Source organism: Camellia sinensis, unplaced genomic scaffold (assembly GCF_055761805.1).
Source record: "Camellia sinensis isolate YWXY unplaced genomic scaffold, ASM5576180v1 Unanchor13, whole genome shotgun sequence".
NCBI classification, from domain to species: Eukaryota; Viridiplantae; Streptophyta; class Magnoliopsida; order Ericales; family Theaceae; genus Camellia; species Camellia sinensis.
In genome coordinates this window covers 655,562-672,670 of record NW_028129009.1, presented here as the reverse complement: position 1 = coordinate 672,670, position 17,109 = coordinate 655,562, and the positions used below count along the sequence as shown (strand labels likewise).

Genomic DNA, 17,109 nt, shown 5'->3' with positions numbered 1-17,109 from the left:
TCGGTCGCTTTGATTAAAAATCAAAAGGTTTGAAGTTCTAATCGCTAAAGATCTGTCGCTTTGATTAAAAATCGTGAGGTTTGAAGTTCTAATTGCTAAAGATCAGTCACTTCGATTAAAAATCAGAAGTTTTGAAGTGCACCTCTCGTCCAATTCATGGGTTCAGAGGGTGGCCTTTGAACCCTAAGTTGACCCTACGAGTCCAAAAGATCTCCACCGCAAGTTTACACGACAAATCCAAAGCATCTTGCCTAGGCCAAGTTATTAGTCATTAAAAAATATATATTACTCTTTTTTTAGAACCATATATATATTACTTAGCAACACATATTACTTAGCAAAACCACCAAAAATAAATAATTGTTAGAAGAATTTTTCTCACCATTTACAGAAACATAAAAGCAAACTAATACCAACCATAAAAAAAAGGGGGTGGGGGGCACTCTTCTTTTTGTCAGTAATGTGATCGATCGATCACGAGAATACAAGAGAATAAATCAACCCAGAAAATAGAACACAATTCTCTCCATTGAAGATGATCTTAACTTCACCCTGCTGATCCAAATCAAACCTCCAATGCACGAAATTCTTCACCGATAGTCCTTGAAACATTGAAAGCTCTCTGCAAGGGGGGCTAAACTGAAAGAATAATAACAATAACAAGAATTCTATTCCTGCCTGATGTAAGGAGATGAACTCAATTCTGTACTGTAGAAGGAATCATCCCCGGCGATTCCATACATGTTTTCATCCTTCTCTTCATCCCACTTGAGAACTTCCCTTATGTACTTAAATGCCTCGTCAACTGATGGACGCTCATGAGATCGAGTCTGCCACACAAACAGCTTCCTCCCGCTCATTGAAAAATAAAGCTCTTTGAATTTAACAGCCACATAATAATAAGCTTGGTTTGCCAGTGACTGATTGTTGTGATGTGGCTTCACAGGGCTGAAGTCCTTGAACCAATCACAAATGGTGATTGGAACCTGGTTGATTTTGTCCTCAAATGCGTCGTATTTGTTTAGGAGTAGTACAAATGGGGTGTCCCTAAAACAAGGGTTCCCCACCAAGCTCTCAAACAAATCTCTGTTTGCCAGCATTTTGTTTTGAATATCACCAGTAGTGTGGAGCCATACCTGATCATAGTCACTCAAAGCAATACAAAATATTACAGCCCTAACATCTTCAAACATTTCCAGCCATTTGCAGCCATCATGCAGTCCCTTGGAATTGATACGAATCAACTGGTACCTGAGAGAGAGAGAGAGAGAGCATTGTTTAATTAGCAGCAACAAGGAAAGAAAAAAAAAAATGAGGGAAACAAATCAGAAGATACATAGTTGCAACGGAGAATATTACTTGGCTAAAGGAGGCTGGCATTCATAGTTTTCATTGTACATCTCAGACATAGGGCTGTGATCATCAAATGAGAATTCAAGGAAGGCAAGACCATTGCTAGGAGTAACTCCTTCCACATATAAAATGTCTTTCTCTGAAGGTTCATAGTCATTGCTGGATATTTCAATAGCCTATTGGAGATTGCATGTCACTATCGTTAATACAACTATCTAAATTTCAGATTAATAATTCTTCTGCACTTAGAGAGAAACTACACATAGTTCACCTATCAAACAATCTTTGGCAAGATAAGTTGCTTTTCATACCACATGAGTATGCCATAAATAAGAAATAGAGCTAACATGATTTGCAAAATTTAATGAAGCTTGCATGGAGCACAGATATTATTCTCAATTCAACAGGTCTTTTATCAGAATGCACATAATTTGTCGGGTTGGCTCTATTTAAATGCATATCCACAATTTTTTTTTTTGTGGAAAAAAGGCAGGACAAGGCAACCATCATGTAGAAACCTGCTGGGGTGCTGGACAGGAAGGGCCTAGATGGGCCTGGTAACATGAGGGTATCGCGCACAGGATCCACAGGCGCTCTCTCATGATAGCTTGAGCCATAGCGTAACCCCAACCCCACCAAGGGCATAGTGGAAAGGAGCCAGTGGCCTAGGATTAATGGGCACAAGTCTCACCATGAGCATCGCCCCAGACAACTGAACCCATCACATGGGAGAAAGTCCCCAACCACCAGGCTACCACCCTCTGGAGGTCACATATCCTTAGTTAAATCCAAGGCAATGACATCCCTTTTGACTGCCTCAACAACCATGTCCTTCTTGCCCTTCCTCTTGTCTTTCCGTGCCCGCAACTTAGATCAAATCACTATTCCTAAGGAACTAATTGTTGAAGGTTGCACATAACCAAACATTCTCAAATGACTTTCCATCATTTTATCATCAATCTGTGCCACTTGTAACTTCCTATTAGTGCATTTGTTTCTTACTCTATCTTTTCCTATAACACCATTTATTCATTGAAACATCCTCATTTCAGGTTGCATCCATTTTTTGATATATTGTTATCCTTATTTCCCATCATTCTGTAACATTGGACAAACCGAGCCTTCTACTCAAGGTTTTAAAAAGCAGCCGCAACCGTTACGTAACGCCGTTACGTAATGGTTTTGGCGGTTACCGCCACCCGTTACGGCCGCTTTTGCAGTGTGATTGAGATTCACAGGTACGTCGGCCGTAGCGGCTGCTGTAGCGGTCGTAACGGTGCCGTAACAGCCGTAACGGCCTGTTACGCACCGTTACGTAACGGTTCCAAACTGTTTCTTTAGAAAAAACACAAAAAAAAAGCTGAAAATGGGAGAAGAGAGATAGAGAGAAGAGGGAAGATAAAGAGAGAAAATAGAGGAGCAAGAGATATAGAGAGAGAGAGAAGAGGGAAGATGAAGAACATATTATTGATTTGTTGAAACTATAAGATGTATGCTATTCTATTCAGCTGCTATCACTAAACCATTTTGTTTGTGTGTGTCTATCTATATATTGTTTGAAAATAATAATAATAATAATAAGTGTGGTTATCATCTATTTGGTTGGGTTAAAATATGTATATATATATATATATATATTTAGGCTCTTATTTATTCTTTTACTTTTGTCATTATTTATCTTATATATAATAGTTAGTGATTGATTTTTTGTAAAATATAAAGTCATTAATTATTAAAATAAAATGTAAAAAACTCAATTTATAGTGATTTAAAAATATGAAATATATTGGATCATACTTAAAAATTTATAAAAATTGATCAATATTTATTTTTAACCCAATAAATATGATCATGGAAAAAAAATATGCGTATCGGTAAGTTTTTTTCAAATTGTGCAAAAAATAAAAAAATTCACGATTCCGGTAACCGCAACCGTTACACTACGGCCTTTACACCCCGCAACCGCAACCGCGTCACCGCCACCGTTACGGCGACCGCAACCGCTTTTCAGAACCTTGCTTCTACTCGTCTTATAGAACTTCTCAGCAACTTCACAAGAATTTTATAATCACAAAATATGTCTCTAAACATTTTTCCATCCATATTATTCTAAGCCTATGAAAGACATCCTCCCCAGTCTTCGTTGTGAAAATTCAAACCAAGATATCAAAAGTAATCGCTCTTGAATATCTCTTGACCATCAAGTTTCAACTAGTTTTCATTTTCATTCAAACTCAAAAATTACACTCCTTTTTAATTATCAAGCACAAATGCATTTAAATATCAATATCTGCTGCCTATTATTCCCATCATTTTACTCAAATTCCACAATGGGTTATATATTAAAACATCAAGAGCATTAAGGGCTGCAACACTGTGAGCAATTCAGGCTTGCACACTGTAGGGCTCACTCTACCTTGTTCATTTATTACAAGAACCAAGTATGGGATTTAAAAGAAAGCTCAAGTGACGAACAAGTCAAGAACATGTCTATGCTCAAGGATATGTGAGCTGCTTTTGACCTGCCAGTATCTTTTTCTATTTTTTGGAATCTTAACATAGTATGGCTATTTACTACACCACACATTCACAGTTTGACTATTTACATGAAATAAATACACTACTATAAAATACAGAAATGGCCCATCTGTTTTTAAGTATTGTCCATCAGCTTTGAAGCCCATCTGTCATGAGCTGGACATTTGTCCTTCGGTTCTTTTTTCTTCCATGCATTAGACTATGACATGTGTACTCAAAAAAGTTTATCACATGGTTGAACTAAGATAGGCTAAACTTATCTCTCGTGCATGTAAAATGATTATGAGCCAAATCCTAATACGTGTGAGCTTATAAAAGCAAGCGAACTTATAAAAGCAAGCGAACTTATAAAAGCTAACGAGAAAATTATTATATGTAAACTGACAAACCTTTCACAAACTGATTCAACAAACCAGGAACCTGAAGATGCTGCTAGTAAACATTAACTTCAACTTCACTCCAGACTTAAGAACAAAGATGAAATAAGGGGGGAAAATAAAAACAAGTGATAATAAAAAAAAATATACAAGTGGCAAGAACAATTTACAGCTAAGCAATAAATATGTCATCATCACGAGATAGAGTAAAAGATGATGCAGACACACCATACCCGATCTAAGAAATATTTGGCAACATCTGGAAGCAAATGAATTTCTTTCCTTCTCTTGTAGGTTTCCTGGATGGCAGGATCCTTCCAAATCTCATCTACAATAGGAGCATATTCACGTGTTGCAGCAGGAAAGAAAGCATCCAAGTCTCCCATAGCCATGATTTCCAGTAACCAATCAGAAAAATGTTTGAACCTTTGGTGGATGGAATAAACACAGAGTTTACTTCCATTGGATCCTGTTTCACCTGAATTCATTTGACAGAAACCATTATATGAGCTCAGCAGCCTACGAAATAATATTTGCATACATATATACATCTAGCCACATATTAACCATGAAAGTATGAAGTCATCCATATTTCAATCACCAAGTCAAAATCTTTAACTTAAAAGAATGACAAAGGGGCAAACATTATAGATTGGAAAGAAAAATTTTATATATGCAACACTAACTGCCAAGAAATTAGTAATTAACATTTAGAGAAGAACAAGGAAGGATCTAATATCCACATCTGTGGCATAAAATACTATGTGGTAATCAGATTGGCTTCTTCAGTCATTATTTCCTGGCATGCATAGATGATATAGTCCAAATGGTGTGTGAATGTGAATCCAATTCTTTTGTGTGCATATGTCAATGTAGAATTGATAATTATATTATATAAAATATATTCATAAGGCGCAAAACGGGTGCACACACCATTGAATTTGTGAAGATCTTCAACAAGGACAGACCAACAAAAAGAAGGCAAAAAAAAAACTGAGAAACTGCTTACTGTTAAGCACTCTTACATGTCCCTTCTTGTATTATGATAAAAAGTATTTATGTTGTTTCTATTACGATCTTAAAGGTAGGGCTGCAAATGAACAGAGCCGTTCATGAACAAGCTCGAGTTCGGCTCGGTAAGAGCTCGTTCAAACTCGGTTCGTTAATTTTTTTTGCCGTTCGAGCTCGAGCTCGTTAAATTTTTAATAAACAAGCCCAAACAGTCTAAAGCTCGACTCGTAAGCTCGGCTCCTTAGCTGGCTCGTTTAATATTTATTATTTATATATTAAATAATATAAAATTATGTAAAAAAATAAGAGAAATATGCTATTTATATATTTAAAAAATATAAATGTAAATAATACTTAACTATAGATAGTATATTTATATAATAGTGGTAGTAGATATTATTATTGTAGTAAAATATGGACTTTTTTTTAGTATGTTTATATATATTGTATATATAATTGTATAATCAAAGTTTTAATTATAACTTTAGTCTCACATGCAAGTATGAATTTATAAATTTTTTGGCTCGTTAAGGTTCGTGAACAAGCTCGAGCTCGAGTCGAGTCGAGCCTAAGCCAACTCGGCTCGAGCTCGGTTCGTTAAATTTCTATTCAGCTCGAGCTCGTTAAAATCTTAATAAACAAGCCCAAACACACTAAAGCTCGGCTCGTTTGCAGCCCTACTTAAATGGAAGTGAACGCTTTTAAGTATAATATTGAGACAGTAATGATTCATGCTACATACGCACGTGTGTGTGGGGTTTGCACGTTCATTTAGTAGAATGGGAAACTCTGCCCACAATGTCTGTTTCACGGGGATCAGCCCCTTAATGTGTATGTTTCCAAAAAGAAAAGAATCCATCAAGGCCCTACCAAAGAGCCAATGGCTTCCATAATCGATGTCACGTGATTGATTGGGTTGGTTGAACTCACATGCAAGAAACAAAATGTCATCTCATTTCCACCAAATCAGCCTAAATATAATGTTTTCCTTGATTGGGATACTAATAAAAAACACTAGTGAAAATTCAAAATCACAAGATTCTCACCAAATTTATCATATCACACATAAGCACATCAAACATAACAAAACAATGAGTTGTTTCAACACCATTTAGTATTCTCCTTTTTTGAAAAACAAAGTATAGAGATTGGAAACAAAGAAAACACCTCAAATTTGAATCACTCAAAAGTGAGTAGAAAATGACGAGGATAAGAGGTGACAAAGATGAACCAATTATACAAAAATGGAAGCTAAGACTGGGATTTCTCTGTTATCACGAGTAACATCTTTTTCTTCTTCATTCCTATTGCTCCTAGAATATAGACTCTCGTGCTTTCTTAAAATGGTAACAAAAACACAAATAAAAAAAAAGTTCTTTAGATTTTTTCTTTATAAATATCGTATTTTTTTCTTTCTATAGTAATTTACTTTTTTTTTCTTTTTCTTTTTTTTTTTAACCTTTGTTTAACCTTGTTCTTAACTTATATTCTATATTCAAAGGAACCTTCACATACTAAAATTCTTCCCCACGCCTCAAGATTCTTTACCTTTATTATTTATAATTGTTTTCAAATTTACTTTTGATAAATTTTAAACCATGCTTTATTGGAACCTTATGCACCACTTTTGAGTTGGTTGACTTCGTTTTATATTGACATTAACTTCCAAATTGTACAATTGTGCCCTTCATGTGAATGGATGCATAGACCTCAAACATGTTCAATTAATCAATTAATGGACATATAGATATTGATGGCCAACCTCATTTGAAGGGACTTAAGGCCAACCCCATTTGATGGAACTTAAGGATTGGTTTGGTTTATAGATATTGATAAATAAGTTTTAGATTTTATTTGAAATATTATTCATTCATTTCCAAAAATTTTGCAGCTTCCATCATGTTTCAGGAACGTGTCCAAAATATTTATGTTTCCTAGCTAACTAGAACAACCTGCCAAAATGAAATTGTGACCCATGCCCACATGGCTTTAATACACCATCTGACTAGGAAAAAACCAGAATTTCTATAATAATTTTATCTTTGTTAGGTATCCCAGGGGTAAGTTGTTGGTTATGGGTTTTTCTCAAGACCTTTACATATTTGAAGTAGTAGAATCTCAATTGGTGTAGGGAAACCTATGTCAAGTAGGACTCTTTTAAATTGGAAAGTTTCTCCACATAAGCAAGCATTGCAAAGATTATTTTACAACTTTTCATTAATAAGTATAGAATTTTTTTCATTAATGTGGCGTTCAAACATGCAAATATTGTTGCAAAACAGATAACTTGGATGACTATGCAAATATTGTTTCAATAAATGGCGTATAACATGCAAACATTATTGTTTCATTGGCGACGTGTTTAATCATACAAGTATTGTTATCACGTTAATTTGGCATTCAAACATACAAATATTGTTGCAAAACATGATAGCTTGAATGAATAAACTTCAATATTTCATTAATCATTGATCAACTCGTACAATGGTGATTCGTCCTTCCAACTTTTGAATAAAGTTGTGATTTACCATTTTATGCTGCCTGGAGTAGGCAATGGAATATCAACATTTATCCTTGCCAGACAGCAATATCCAATCCTGTTCACCACTTTAACCACAAATATTTAGGTGCAAATCTAGTCACGCTTGAACCCCTCACTACATGGGGTGACACCTTTAGTACAAGATCGCTTCTTGGAACGTGCATTACATGCTCGAGTGAGCCTTCATTGATGTGTCTGCAATGTAGTCAAGGCTTTTGGGAGTTGAGCCTTATTTTAATTAATCAATATAGGTTGCCTCCAGTTGCTTGGTATGTCAACAAAATGACATTTGTCTGGGGTAGGAAACTCTGAGCATTTGTCACATCGTCTTTGGCCAAATCAGGCCAATAGTAACCTTGTCTTTGCACTCTTCTATACAGGTCAGCATCACTTGCCCCACAAGGCCATTCATGCACTTCAACTTTATCTTAGCTTCCCCCATATCAACATAGCGAACCATCAAGCCATTAGCCCCTCAATAGCATAAAACACCTTCATACATTAGGAAACGTTCGAGTTTTGGGCATAAAACACCTTCCTGTATTGACTATAAATATTTTAGGCTATTCCATACTAAATTACAAGATTCCTAATCAACTACTAATTCAAAATTAATGAAAATATTAGATATTCTAAAAATCTTGTTCTACCATCATACTCTTTCCCTTAAAAAAAATAAAAATAAAAAGCTCGCCCTTAAGTTTCCATGGATCAAAACAACTTCCTATGTTTGAGCTTGTCTACATCCATCTTGTACTTGAAGATTAATATTTTCCCATACTTGACTTTGAAATAGTGTAACAACTCTTGGATGATTGGTGAATGCATATGTTGCATAAAGGATACTTGGCTCCCATCCAATGCACATCCTCTTGTAGTTCATATAGGAAAGAAGCATTCTTTGTAACCTTAGATAACTTGCTTAAGCAATTTTGGCAACTTATTTAAAACCATTCTCTTCATTAGTTCGGTCAAGGGCATAAACTCTAAGAGCACTGTCAAGAAGTGGTTTTGTTTTTAAATGCACTGCCCATGAATACAAGAACAAACTTCTGTGCTATGGTAGCCCTCCGATTCACCTCCTTAATTAAGCCATCAGTTGGTGAATGATTTGTTTTGGACTATATAATTTGATCTCATCTTGCAATTTGACAATTTCTTTCTTTGACGAATCTTCAGTTTCCATAACAAGATTTGCAACCTCAGCAATAATTTATTGTTTTTCATGAATTTCTTTGTGGTATACTTTTGAGACTTTTTTCTTCATTTAATTCTTGGTTGTTGTGAGGCAATGTAGATTTCTCTTCAAACCTAAGCTCTTGGGGGATTTCTTTGGCATGAATATTCATGTTTTCGTGTTTTGGCCTGAACTTTTTGCTAATAATTGCTCATAATTCCATGGCAAAAATTTCTCCATTATGTGTCTTCTCATTCTTGACCATGAATGCTTTGTTCCTCTCTTAATGATTGCAAATCTAACCACCACCAAAGTGCTGAACCTGTAAGTTCTAATAACACATACCTCGACTCCTCTTAGTTTGAAATTTTCATCTTTAAAAAAAGCTTCTATGTCTAATATCCAATCTAGATTATCTTTAAACTATTCACAACCACTAAATTTAGGTAAATTTTCATAATACCTAAAATCTCGATGAGAAGAAAAGTTTTGCTCAAACGCATCCATAGTTATGAATTGCCCTTCAGGTTGGTCCGTGAGGTTTGGTCGACCTTGATTACCACCAGCGGTCATTGAAATCGAGTCAAGGGAGACCTCCCTCTGATTACCAATTGACGTGGTGGTAATGGAAAAAGAGACTAGATATCGTCCTAGTAGATGTGATTTCTTGAATCCACAAGAAAATAAAAGAAACTCTCTAAAAATATTAGGTTGAATGAATAACTAACTTATGCCTGTAGGCTTACACATGTATTTATAATAGTAGAATAAGTAGCTCTATAAAAAATAATAAACTAAAATCAAGACAAGCTAGGAAACCTAAACATTCTAGGCTAATCCATACTAAATTACAATGTTCCTAATCAACTACAAATTCAAAAATAAATAAAAAAGTAGATATTGTAAAAACATCGTTCTACATCTGTCTGGTATGGAAGGTAACTATTTCACTCTACCCTTGCCTGAAATAATCCTATTTCACTCTACCCAAATGTCCCTACAAAATTTAAGATAGTTATTATCCCAACCTACAATGTCGACCTTCCATCTCAAACTAAACAACTTACTCAAAGAAAAAGGGACACCCACCAAATGACCATATTATAAATATTCACCCCAAATGTCATGGAAGAAAGGACAAAGGATGGACAAACTAGCTAACTCAAAGTTGGAGTTACAGAATGTATTGATGTGGATGCAGTTTTAGGAACAAAATTATCAAGAAGTACCAGAATAACCAAATGGCTTCACAAACTGACAAAATGTCTCTACAAAGTCCTCTAGGAAGATGTAGAAGGATTTTACCAAAAAGTGCCCTAAACAATTAAAAGGCCACCTCTTCTATCTTTCCCATCTTCATCTCGTGTTGCTTTGAACTTTCACCAAGGATATAAAGAATCAAACTGCAATCTCCAAGGGTAATTGAAAGTTCATAGAAGGACCACTGATTTTATAGCACATGAAAAAAGCACAAGGCCACAACAAAAAGATGGAAATACAAAAATCAGGCATTCACTAAAACAATAAGCAACATTTTCAGCATAAAAGAGGAGACCTGGAGTAGACTCTTCATCATCCAAAGCAAGAGTCTCTTTTTCCATCAAAGCCTCCTCTTCAAAACGCTCTCGTGCCTCAAGTAAGACACTGAGATATTTGTACATGTTACTTTGAATCATTAGCTTAATGTTCTCCAACTCTTCAGGAGTGAACTTGTTTCCATATAAAAATTTGGCCTGTTTCATGAAAGAAGCAAAAACATTTCATTTATTTTAAGGAAATGTGATATTCATTAAGAAACATGAAGATACTTCTGAAAAGGAAATGCTATATAAGTACATATTTCATTCATACATAAAAGAAACAGAAGAACATTTTTTGGGAAATCAAAGGAACCTAACTACAGCAGGTATATTTTAATTTTTAATCCATGTAGCAAAATCTTATGAGTTAACTAGTAAAGAACACAGCACAAATTTATGGTATATTATGGAAACAGAGAGTAATCATTACTTCCTGCAACAAGTAGGTACCAAATAACTGGGTATCTACACTGAATAATTGGATAAAGCAGAAACAATTTCAAAGGTAACAAACTCATTGCAACAGCCTTGAACCTTTGCACAAATTTGGGTGAAATTTGAATTTGCAATGGATTTTAATAAAACTGAAAAGGAGAAAATTCAGATGGGAAAAACTAAAGGCTCTGTATGGTGTAGCTTTTGAAAGTTGATTCCACCTCTTGATTTTAGTGTGGTATTTGGTTAGAGTTTTCAAAAATTGATTCCACACCCATTTTGAAAACACGTCTACCCGGTCATCCTCCTAGACGTCCGGCCAATTGACCGGAACAGTGTTAGTGTTTTTTTTTTTTTTGACACCTGTTATTTTTATATTTTAAATAAAAAATATTTTCGGAATTTTTTTAAATTTTTTTATGAGTTTTGAATAGAATTTTGGGTTGTGTGTTTGATTATTAGTTGTAAGTTTTTTAATCAAATATCATGTCACATCAAAAATTTCAAACTCTTTTCAAAACTTATAACCAAACAAATTTTCCACACTCAAATAATTATTCCAAAATTCACAAACTCAAAATACAACTCTATTTTCAAATCATAATTCTAAAACTCTACCATACGCTACCTAAGATACAGGCTCACCATACTCCAAATGGCAACTTCAGACTAAACTTCAGCAGATTATCTGGGAATTCAGTTGAAATGTTGAATTTGGCTACAATACTGTAACATTCAATCTATGTCATCCTAATTTGGCCAAAATTTTGAAGATTTTGAAAATGTAGCTCAGGCACAAAGACCCAGATTCATGGAAAATTTATAGGTGATCGACAAGATTCCACGTGACCATAGAACTGAATATAATACAAAAAGCAAACCAAAACAGAATAAATGAAATCAACCTGCTTGAAGATAGTGCTTGTCCCAGACCCCTCTAACCCAAACAGCAGAAGTTTCTGAACTCTTCCATGCTCTAAATACTCAGGCACAGATCTACCTGAATATGTCGTTGGATCTTCTTTTGGGACATAAGGATTTAGAGGAGGCACAGGCAATGATACTAACGAACAAATGAAACGAATGGATGCCTGCCTAGCAAAAACCAAACAGTAACTGTTTAAATATCAATTAACAATCGTTTGGTGAAGGTCAAACTTGATACTGATAACAAAATTTGTTTGCCACAGATTACGAGAGAACCTTTCCCCATATGTTCCCTTTTATATTGTTTTGACCCTCTTCCTCATATGACCCATCATCGTACACCCAAAAATGAGTATCTCGCGGACACTGAACGTTGGCCAGCTGAAATGAAAATCAACGAGAGAACACATTGTTAAGCACTCAAATGGAAAGCAACCAAAGCATAAAGGAAAATTAAATACAATAAATAGATTAGCCACCCAAATGAGGAAAACAAGTTAGAGGGCTCAACAGATAGCATTTTGAAAGAAAACATATATGAGGTTAGAAAAACAATAAAATCAGCCAGAATAAATGAATAATTACATAACCATCATAGATACAGAATTAGCAAATGATGCAGCATATAGAAGATTTTGTTACTTTGACAAGACAACTTAACGTCAAAACACAAAAACTATAAGCTCACTATGCAAAGAGTTTATAGAACTACACAAGCAAAATGCACTAGAAACAGGATGTATGTTAAAACTGATATACAATGGTGATGGAAGATAGCATCCATAGCTCTATCAGCATAAAGTACTGAAATACCAAAGGTCTATAAGCATACTGAACCCAAAAAGGGGGATGTGCAGGTACTACCCACACAGCTATGCACAATTCAAACCAAACCCTAAAAACAAGTTTAATTTTGAAATGTATGTTTGGTTCATGTTCATCATTTCATGATTGTTCTTGGTTTTCATTTTTCAACTTTTCGCAAATGAAAACAATGAAAAGTTTTGAGAACACAATAATTTTCAAATCAATTCTATTTTCTTATGAATACAAGATTCTGAAAACTATCCAAGATAAATTACTAAAAATGAAACATGTTCAGGAAATTTTCTTGAAAACAGTTCCACCAAACACATTTTATGTTGTTTTCGTCTTCTCTCTTTTTTGGAACATAAAATGGTTTTAAAAAATAACACCAAACACCTTTCACTACCTCTCTACCCTCCCAGAACCCAAACTATTCTACCAATTTCTTCTTCCTACCAAGCTCCTGGTCCTCTTGCAACTGTTACTGCTTCGGCATTGGGAGAAAGGTTGTTTCTCTGAACCCATCAAAGGAAGCCCAACAATTTCATCCACACCTAATTTGCTTCAATTCAACCAAAGTAACCTGGAAAGTGGATCATTCTGGTTCAAGCATCGAGAATACAGACATGGTCTGCCATGTGCTCTAAAATGTGGTGAGATAGGTGTAGGATAACATTAATAAAATTTATTAAGGCCCTACTAAATGTGAGTATTTTTTTTTTTGTTAAAAATTAGACATCTAATATAATATAGTCTATTATTCTTCAAACTAATCATGTAAAAAGACATATCCGGCGTATTATGGCCTCTTTTATTACATTTTGTTATGCCAAAACTCTCCTCTCTCTAGATTTATTTCATTATACTTGTTTCATTTCCTAAAGAAACTGTCATGGCAATAAATAGGGAAAAAATTGGATCACTTTGCATTACCAAATTTATTGTTTTGAAACGAAATTGTACCATGTTATTAGCATTTTCTAGTAAAAATTGAATTTAACAAAGCCTCATTTCTAGGTATCATACTCATAAGGCATGTTTAGTGTCTTGAATTGACTTTCCACCAACCTCAATCTATAGGGCACTCTCATATTTAGAAGCCAATAATTAATCAGATCTTCTCTCCATCCTAGTGCCTCATCACAGTCCTTGGCTATCACTATGCTTCTCGTCAAACCTCCGCTCACAATCTAAGAATCCCACCTCCTATAAATAATCAAGTAGTGGCACTGTGGCATTGAGAAAAGGAATTAAGAAGTTTTGAATCTCAATCAATAGATGACAATTAGTTACAAAGTAAAAATTACTGTATAATCAGTTCTACAGCATTGATTTTCCAAACATTGCCTGCAAGAGGTTCTAGAGACTAATAGAGGATGACTACTTATCCACAGTGGAGATGTAACTGGTAATCATGGCATAATTTCTATATTTGAGAATGCTAGCTCCTGATCTTGAAAGACATTTGCAGCTAATTGACACTTAGGGTAAATGCAACATATCACAAATTAAGTCTAGTGCTGCTACAGAAGAAACACATAGTTATGTTCACCATTCACAATTCACGTGCATTGAATGTGTGTCACAGTGTTCCTTGGGTGGAGAGATGATTGATGTAAGTATTAAAGATTTGTGCATAAAAGAGATCACTTACCTTCAATACCCTGAACTCAATTCTCGTGATTTCGCGACCATTCATATAAACTTTTGTATTGCCGTTGCTCGCATCCGGCCGAAGTTTACCCCCAACATTCAATTTGGAAGTTATAATCCTGTCAGGCTTCTCTCCCTCCTGAAATTCCATTCTTAAATATGTAAACAAATAAAAAAATAAAATAAAATAAAATAAATAAGTGAATACAAATTTCGAAAAAACAATCCATAGACCAAACAATATTCTCTGATTTCACCTTCCCCCAAAGCCCAGAATCTTTGTCATACCAGTACCGCCCAGGTTTCAACTTCTGAGGAGGCATCAGGCAACCCAAAACCTCCGCCAATTCTTCTTGCCGTAACTGTCTTCCATTCACAACAAGCTGCTCGGGTCGAAGCTGATTCGCCGAGCACTCCCTCTCGGCTTTCATAATCTGCCTGATCTCCAAAGGACTGCAGACCCTCGCCAACATCCTCGAACATTTCCCCAAACTTGGCCGCTTCGACTCATCAATGGGTTGCCCAATACAGCTCACGCACTTCCTCCCTTCAGGCATCGACCCCATGGCCTTGAGCACACAATTGCTACAATACCTTTCGTCACACACAATACAAGCCTCTCTCTCCCTTAACCGGTTACGTCTCCCACACCTACTGCAAACCCCACTCTTCCTCAGCAACCGCTTCTCTCTACTCCGAGCCACAACAGGGGACGCTGCAATATCAGTGACGCTCGACCTCTCTGAAGATAACTCATCCTCTTCATCCTTGTCCGTATCGAAAGTCACTACAGCTCGTCTTGCTTCAACCACAGGTCTGCGAATCGAACTAGCAACACTCGAAGCATAAACCGAATTCGGATCTCGAGCCAGCGATGGATTAGCCGAATAAAACTCCTCCTTTTCATCATCTCTTGCAGCCAATTCCTCCAAATCCTCATTCTGCAACTCCTGTTGACTCCGCGAAAGCGACGACGATCTCCGATTCACCTCCATTGGACTCGTGCTTCTTCCGCCTTTGTTGAACCTCGAAAGCTTCGCGATCGGGACAGCAACAGGGACAACTGGTACGCATTCGGAAACGGAAACGATTGAAGAGGTGCGAATGGAGATGGAATCGACGTCCAGTGGATCGACCTTGGGGACCTGGTAGGGCACAGGAGGGCCGTCGTACTCAATCGCGATGGAGTAATCGAGCTGTTCTTCGTTAGGCAATGGAGCTCCGGCAGGTAACATCTTCCTCAGAACTTCTTCCCACCTCTTCGCATCTTCCACCTCCGGTGACGCCATTGATGATGCTGGGAGTATTGAAGAAAATTCCTCAAAATCAGAGGTTGGAGATCGAAGAGAGATTGAACAAGACTAGGGTTTCGGAGCAGGAAGAAGACATGGATCGAATCAAGGTTTGAGAGAATGAAAGTGATGGGGGCATTGAATCAGTCAAAAGTCTCTCTGAGAATCGGCAAAGAGTAACGAGAGGCAGGTTTATAATTTATTTATTATTTTGTTTTCTATTTATTTTGGGTAAGCTAATAATTACATTTTGAGTAAGTAACTGGCCTTAGCTCGTCGTTGTCGAAGATTACTGAAATCTGGAGTTAGTTTAGTTATAAGGATTTCATATAAATTTTAGGAAAAAAAAAATCGGTCAAAGTTTGAAAAATAATTTTAAAAAATAAGTAGTAAATTTTATAAATATGAATAATTATAATTATTATTTTTTTAATATGTAAAATAAGTAGTTTATGAAACTTGAATGGTAATTTTTCTTAAATTTTTTATAATTTTATTGATGTTAAACGTATACCTAAAATAATGTAATAAATTTATTCACCCAACATGAAGAGGAAGTGTAAAGTTGATGGTTCCCTATTGAACAACCAATCAAGATGAAGTGTAATGTTCACACACGGTAAAAGTGTGTGAATAAATTTTAAAAAAATGTTAGAAATTTTAAAAAAATTATTAATTTTTTTATCAAATATTTTACATAAGTGTGAGATCCACACCATATGGATCTCACACTCACATTTGATAAAAAAAATAATAAAATATTTAAAATCTCTACCATTATTCTAAATTTACCCTTCACACAAAATACATTTCAAGTTAAAAAAACGAAAGAGATAATTAATGAGATAATTTTAAGGATGTTACAATATTTAAGTTGTCATATGTAATATACATGTTAATTTTTTGTTTATTTATGAAGTTTCACATTAATAATTAAGATGACAAAGTATAATTTTTAATTAAAACAGTAAAGTGACACTAAATGATAATTTATTATATCTATTAAATTTATTTATTTATTTAAACAGTAGATCCAAATTTTTTCATTTAAAACCAAAAACATAAAATCAAACTAAAACCATGAAGGCCTCTCGACCTCGTCAATCGATATTCTTTTTTTCTTTTTTTTTTTATTCGATTCCAGCTTAAATGATTAAAATTACATAGGGGCATTTACATACAAGTCTCATATTGTAAACTTATAATCCATTAAGTCCTAAACAAGATTATTTACTCCTTTAAGTTCCATTAATTTTTAATAAACTAATTTATCTTTAATTTACCCTTCTAAGACCTCCATCATAGCCAGATGTCTTACTACATACTTGGTGTGAAAAGTTGATGTCTTCATTCTTTCTCTTACTTTTAAGCCACTCCCCAATAACAACAACCAAACATGCCGTTCTATCTCATTTGT

At 35.2% G+C, this 17,109-nt stretch overlaps 1 protein-coding gene across 1 annotated transcript; it reads right to left on the bottom strand.

Annotated features, from left to right (window-relative positions):
* Positions 1-334: 334 nt before the first annotated feature.
* On the bottom strand, positions 335-15,993 carry LOC114264272 (extra-large guanine nucleotide-binding protein 3). Its single transcript, XM_082911817.1, has 8 exons — positions 14,658-15,993; positions 14,402-14,539; positions 12,217-12,321; positions 11,919-12,104; positions 10,554-10,731; positions 4,502-4,746; positions 1,360-1,529; positions 335-1,251 (listed from the first exon to the last, which is right to left on the bottom strand). The coding sequence occupies exons 1-8, from the start codon at positions 15,687-15,689 to the stop codon at positions 669-671; spliced, it is 2,637 nt and encodes an 878-aa protein (XP_082767943.1). The 5' UTR covers positions 15,690-15,993; the 3' UTR covers positions 335-668.
* Positions 15,994-17,109: the final 1,116 nt, after the last annotated feature.

What these genes read in the sequence shown, in the direction of transcription:
- LOC114264272 (XM_082911817.1), bottom strand. Translation starts at nt 15,689, where the DNA reads ATGGCGTCACCGGAGGTGGAAGATGCGAAGAGGTGGGAAGAAGTTCTG. An exon ending in AAGGGAACATATGGGGAAAG is followed by an intron (nt 12,105 to 12,216) that starts GTTCTCTCGTAA and finishes TTTGCTAGGCAG; the next exon opens with GCATCCATTCGTTTCATTTG. An exon ending in TGCCAGCCTCCTTTAGCCAA is followed by an intron (nt 1,252 to 1,359) that starts GTAATATTCTCC and finishes TCTCTCTCTCAG; the next exon opens with GTACCAGTTGATTCGTATCA.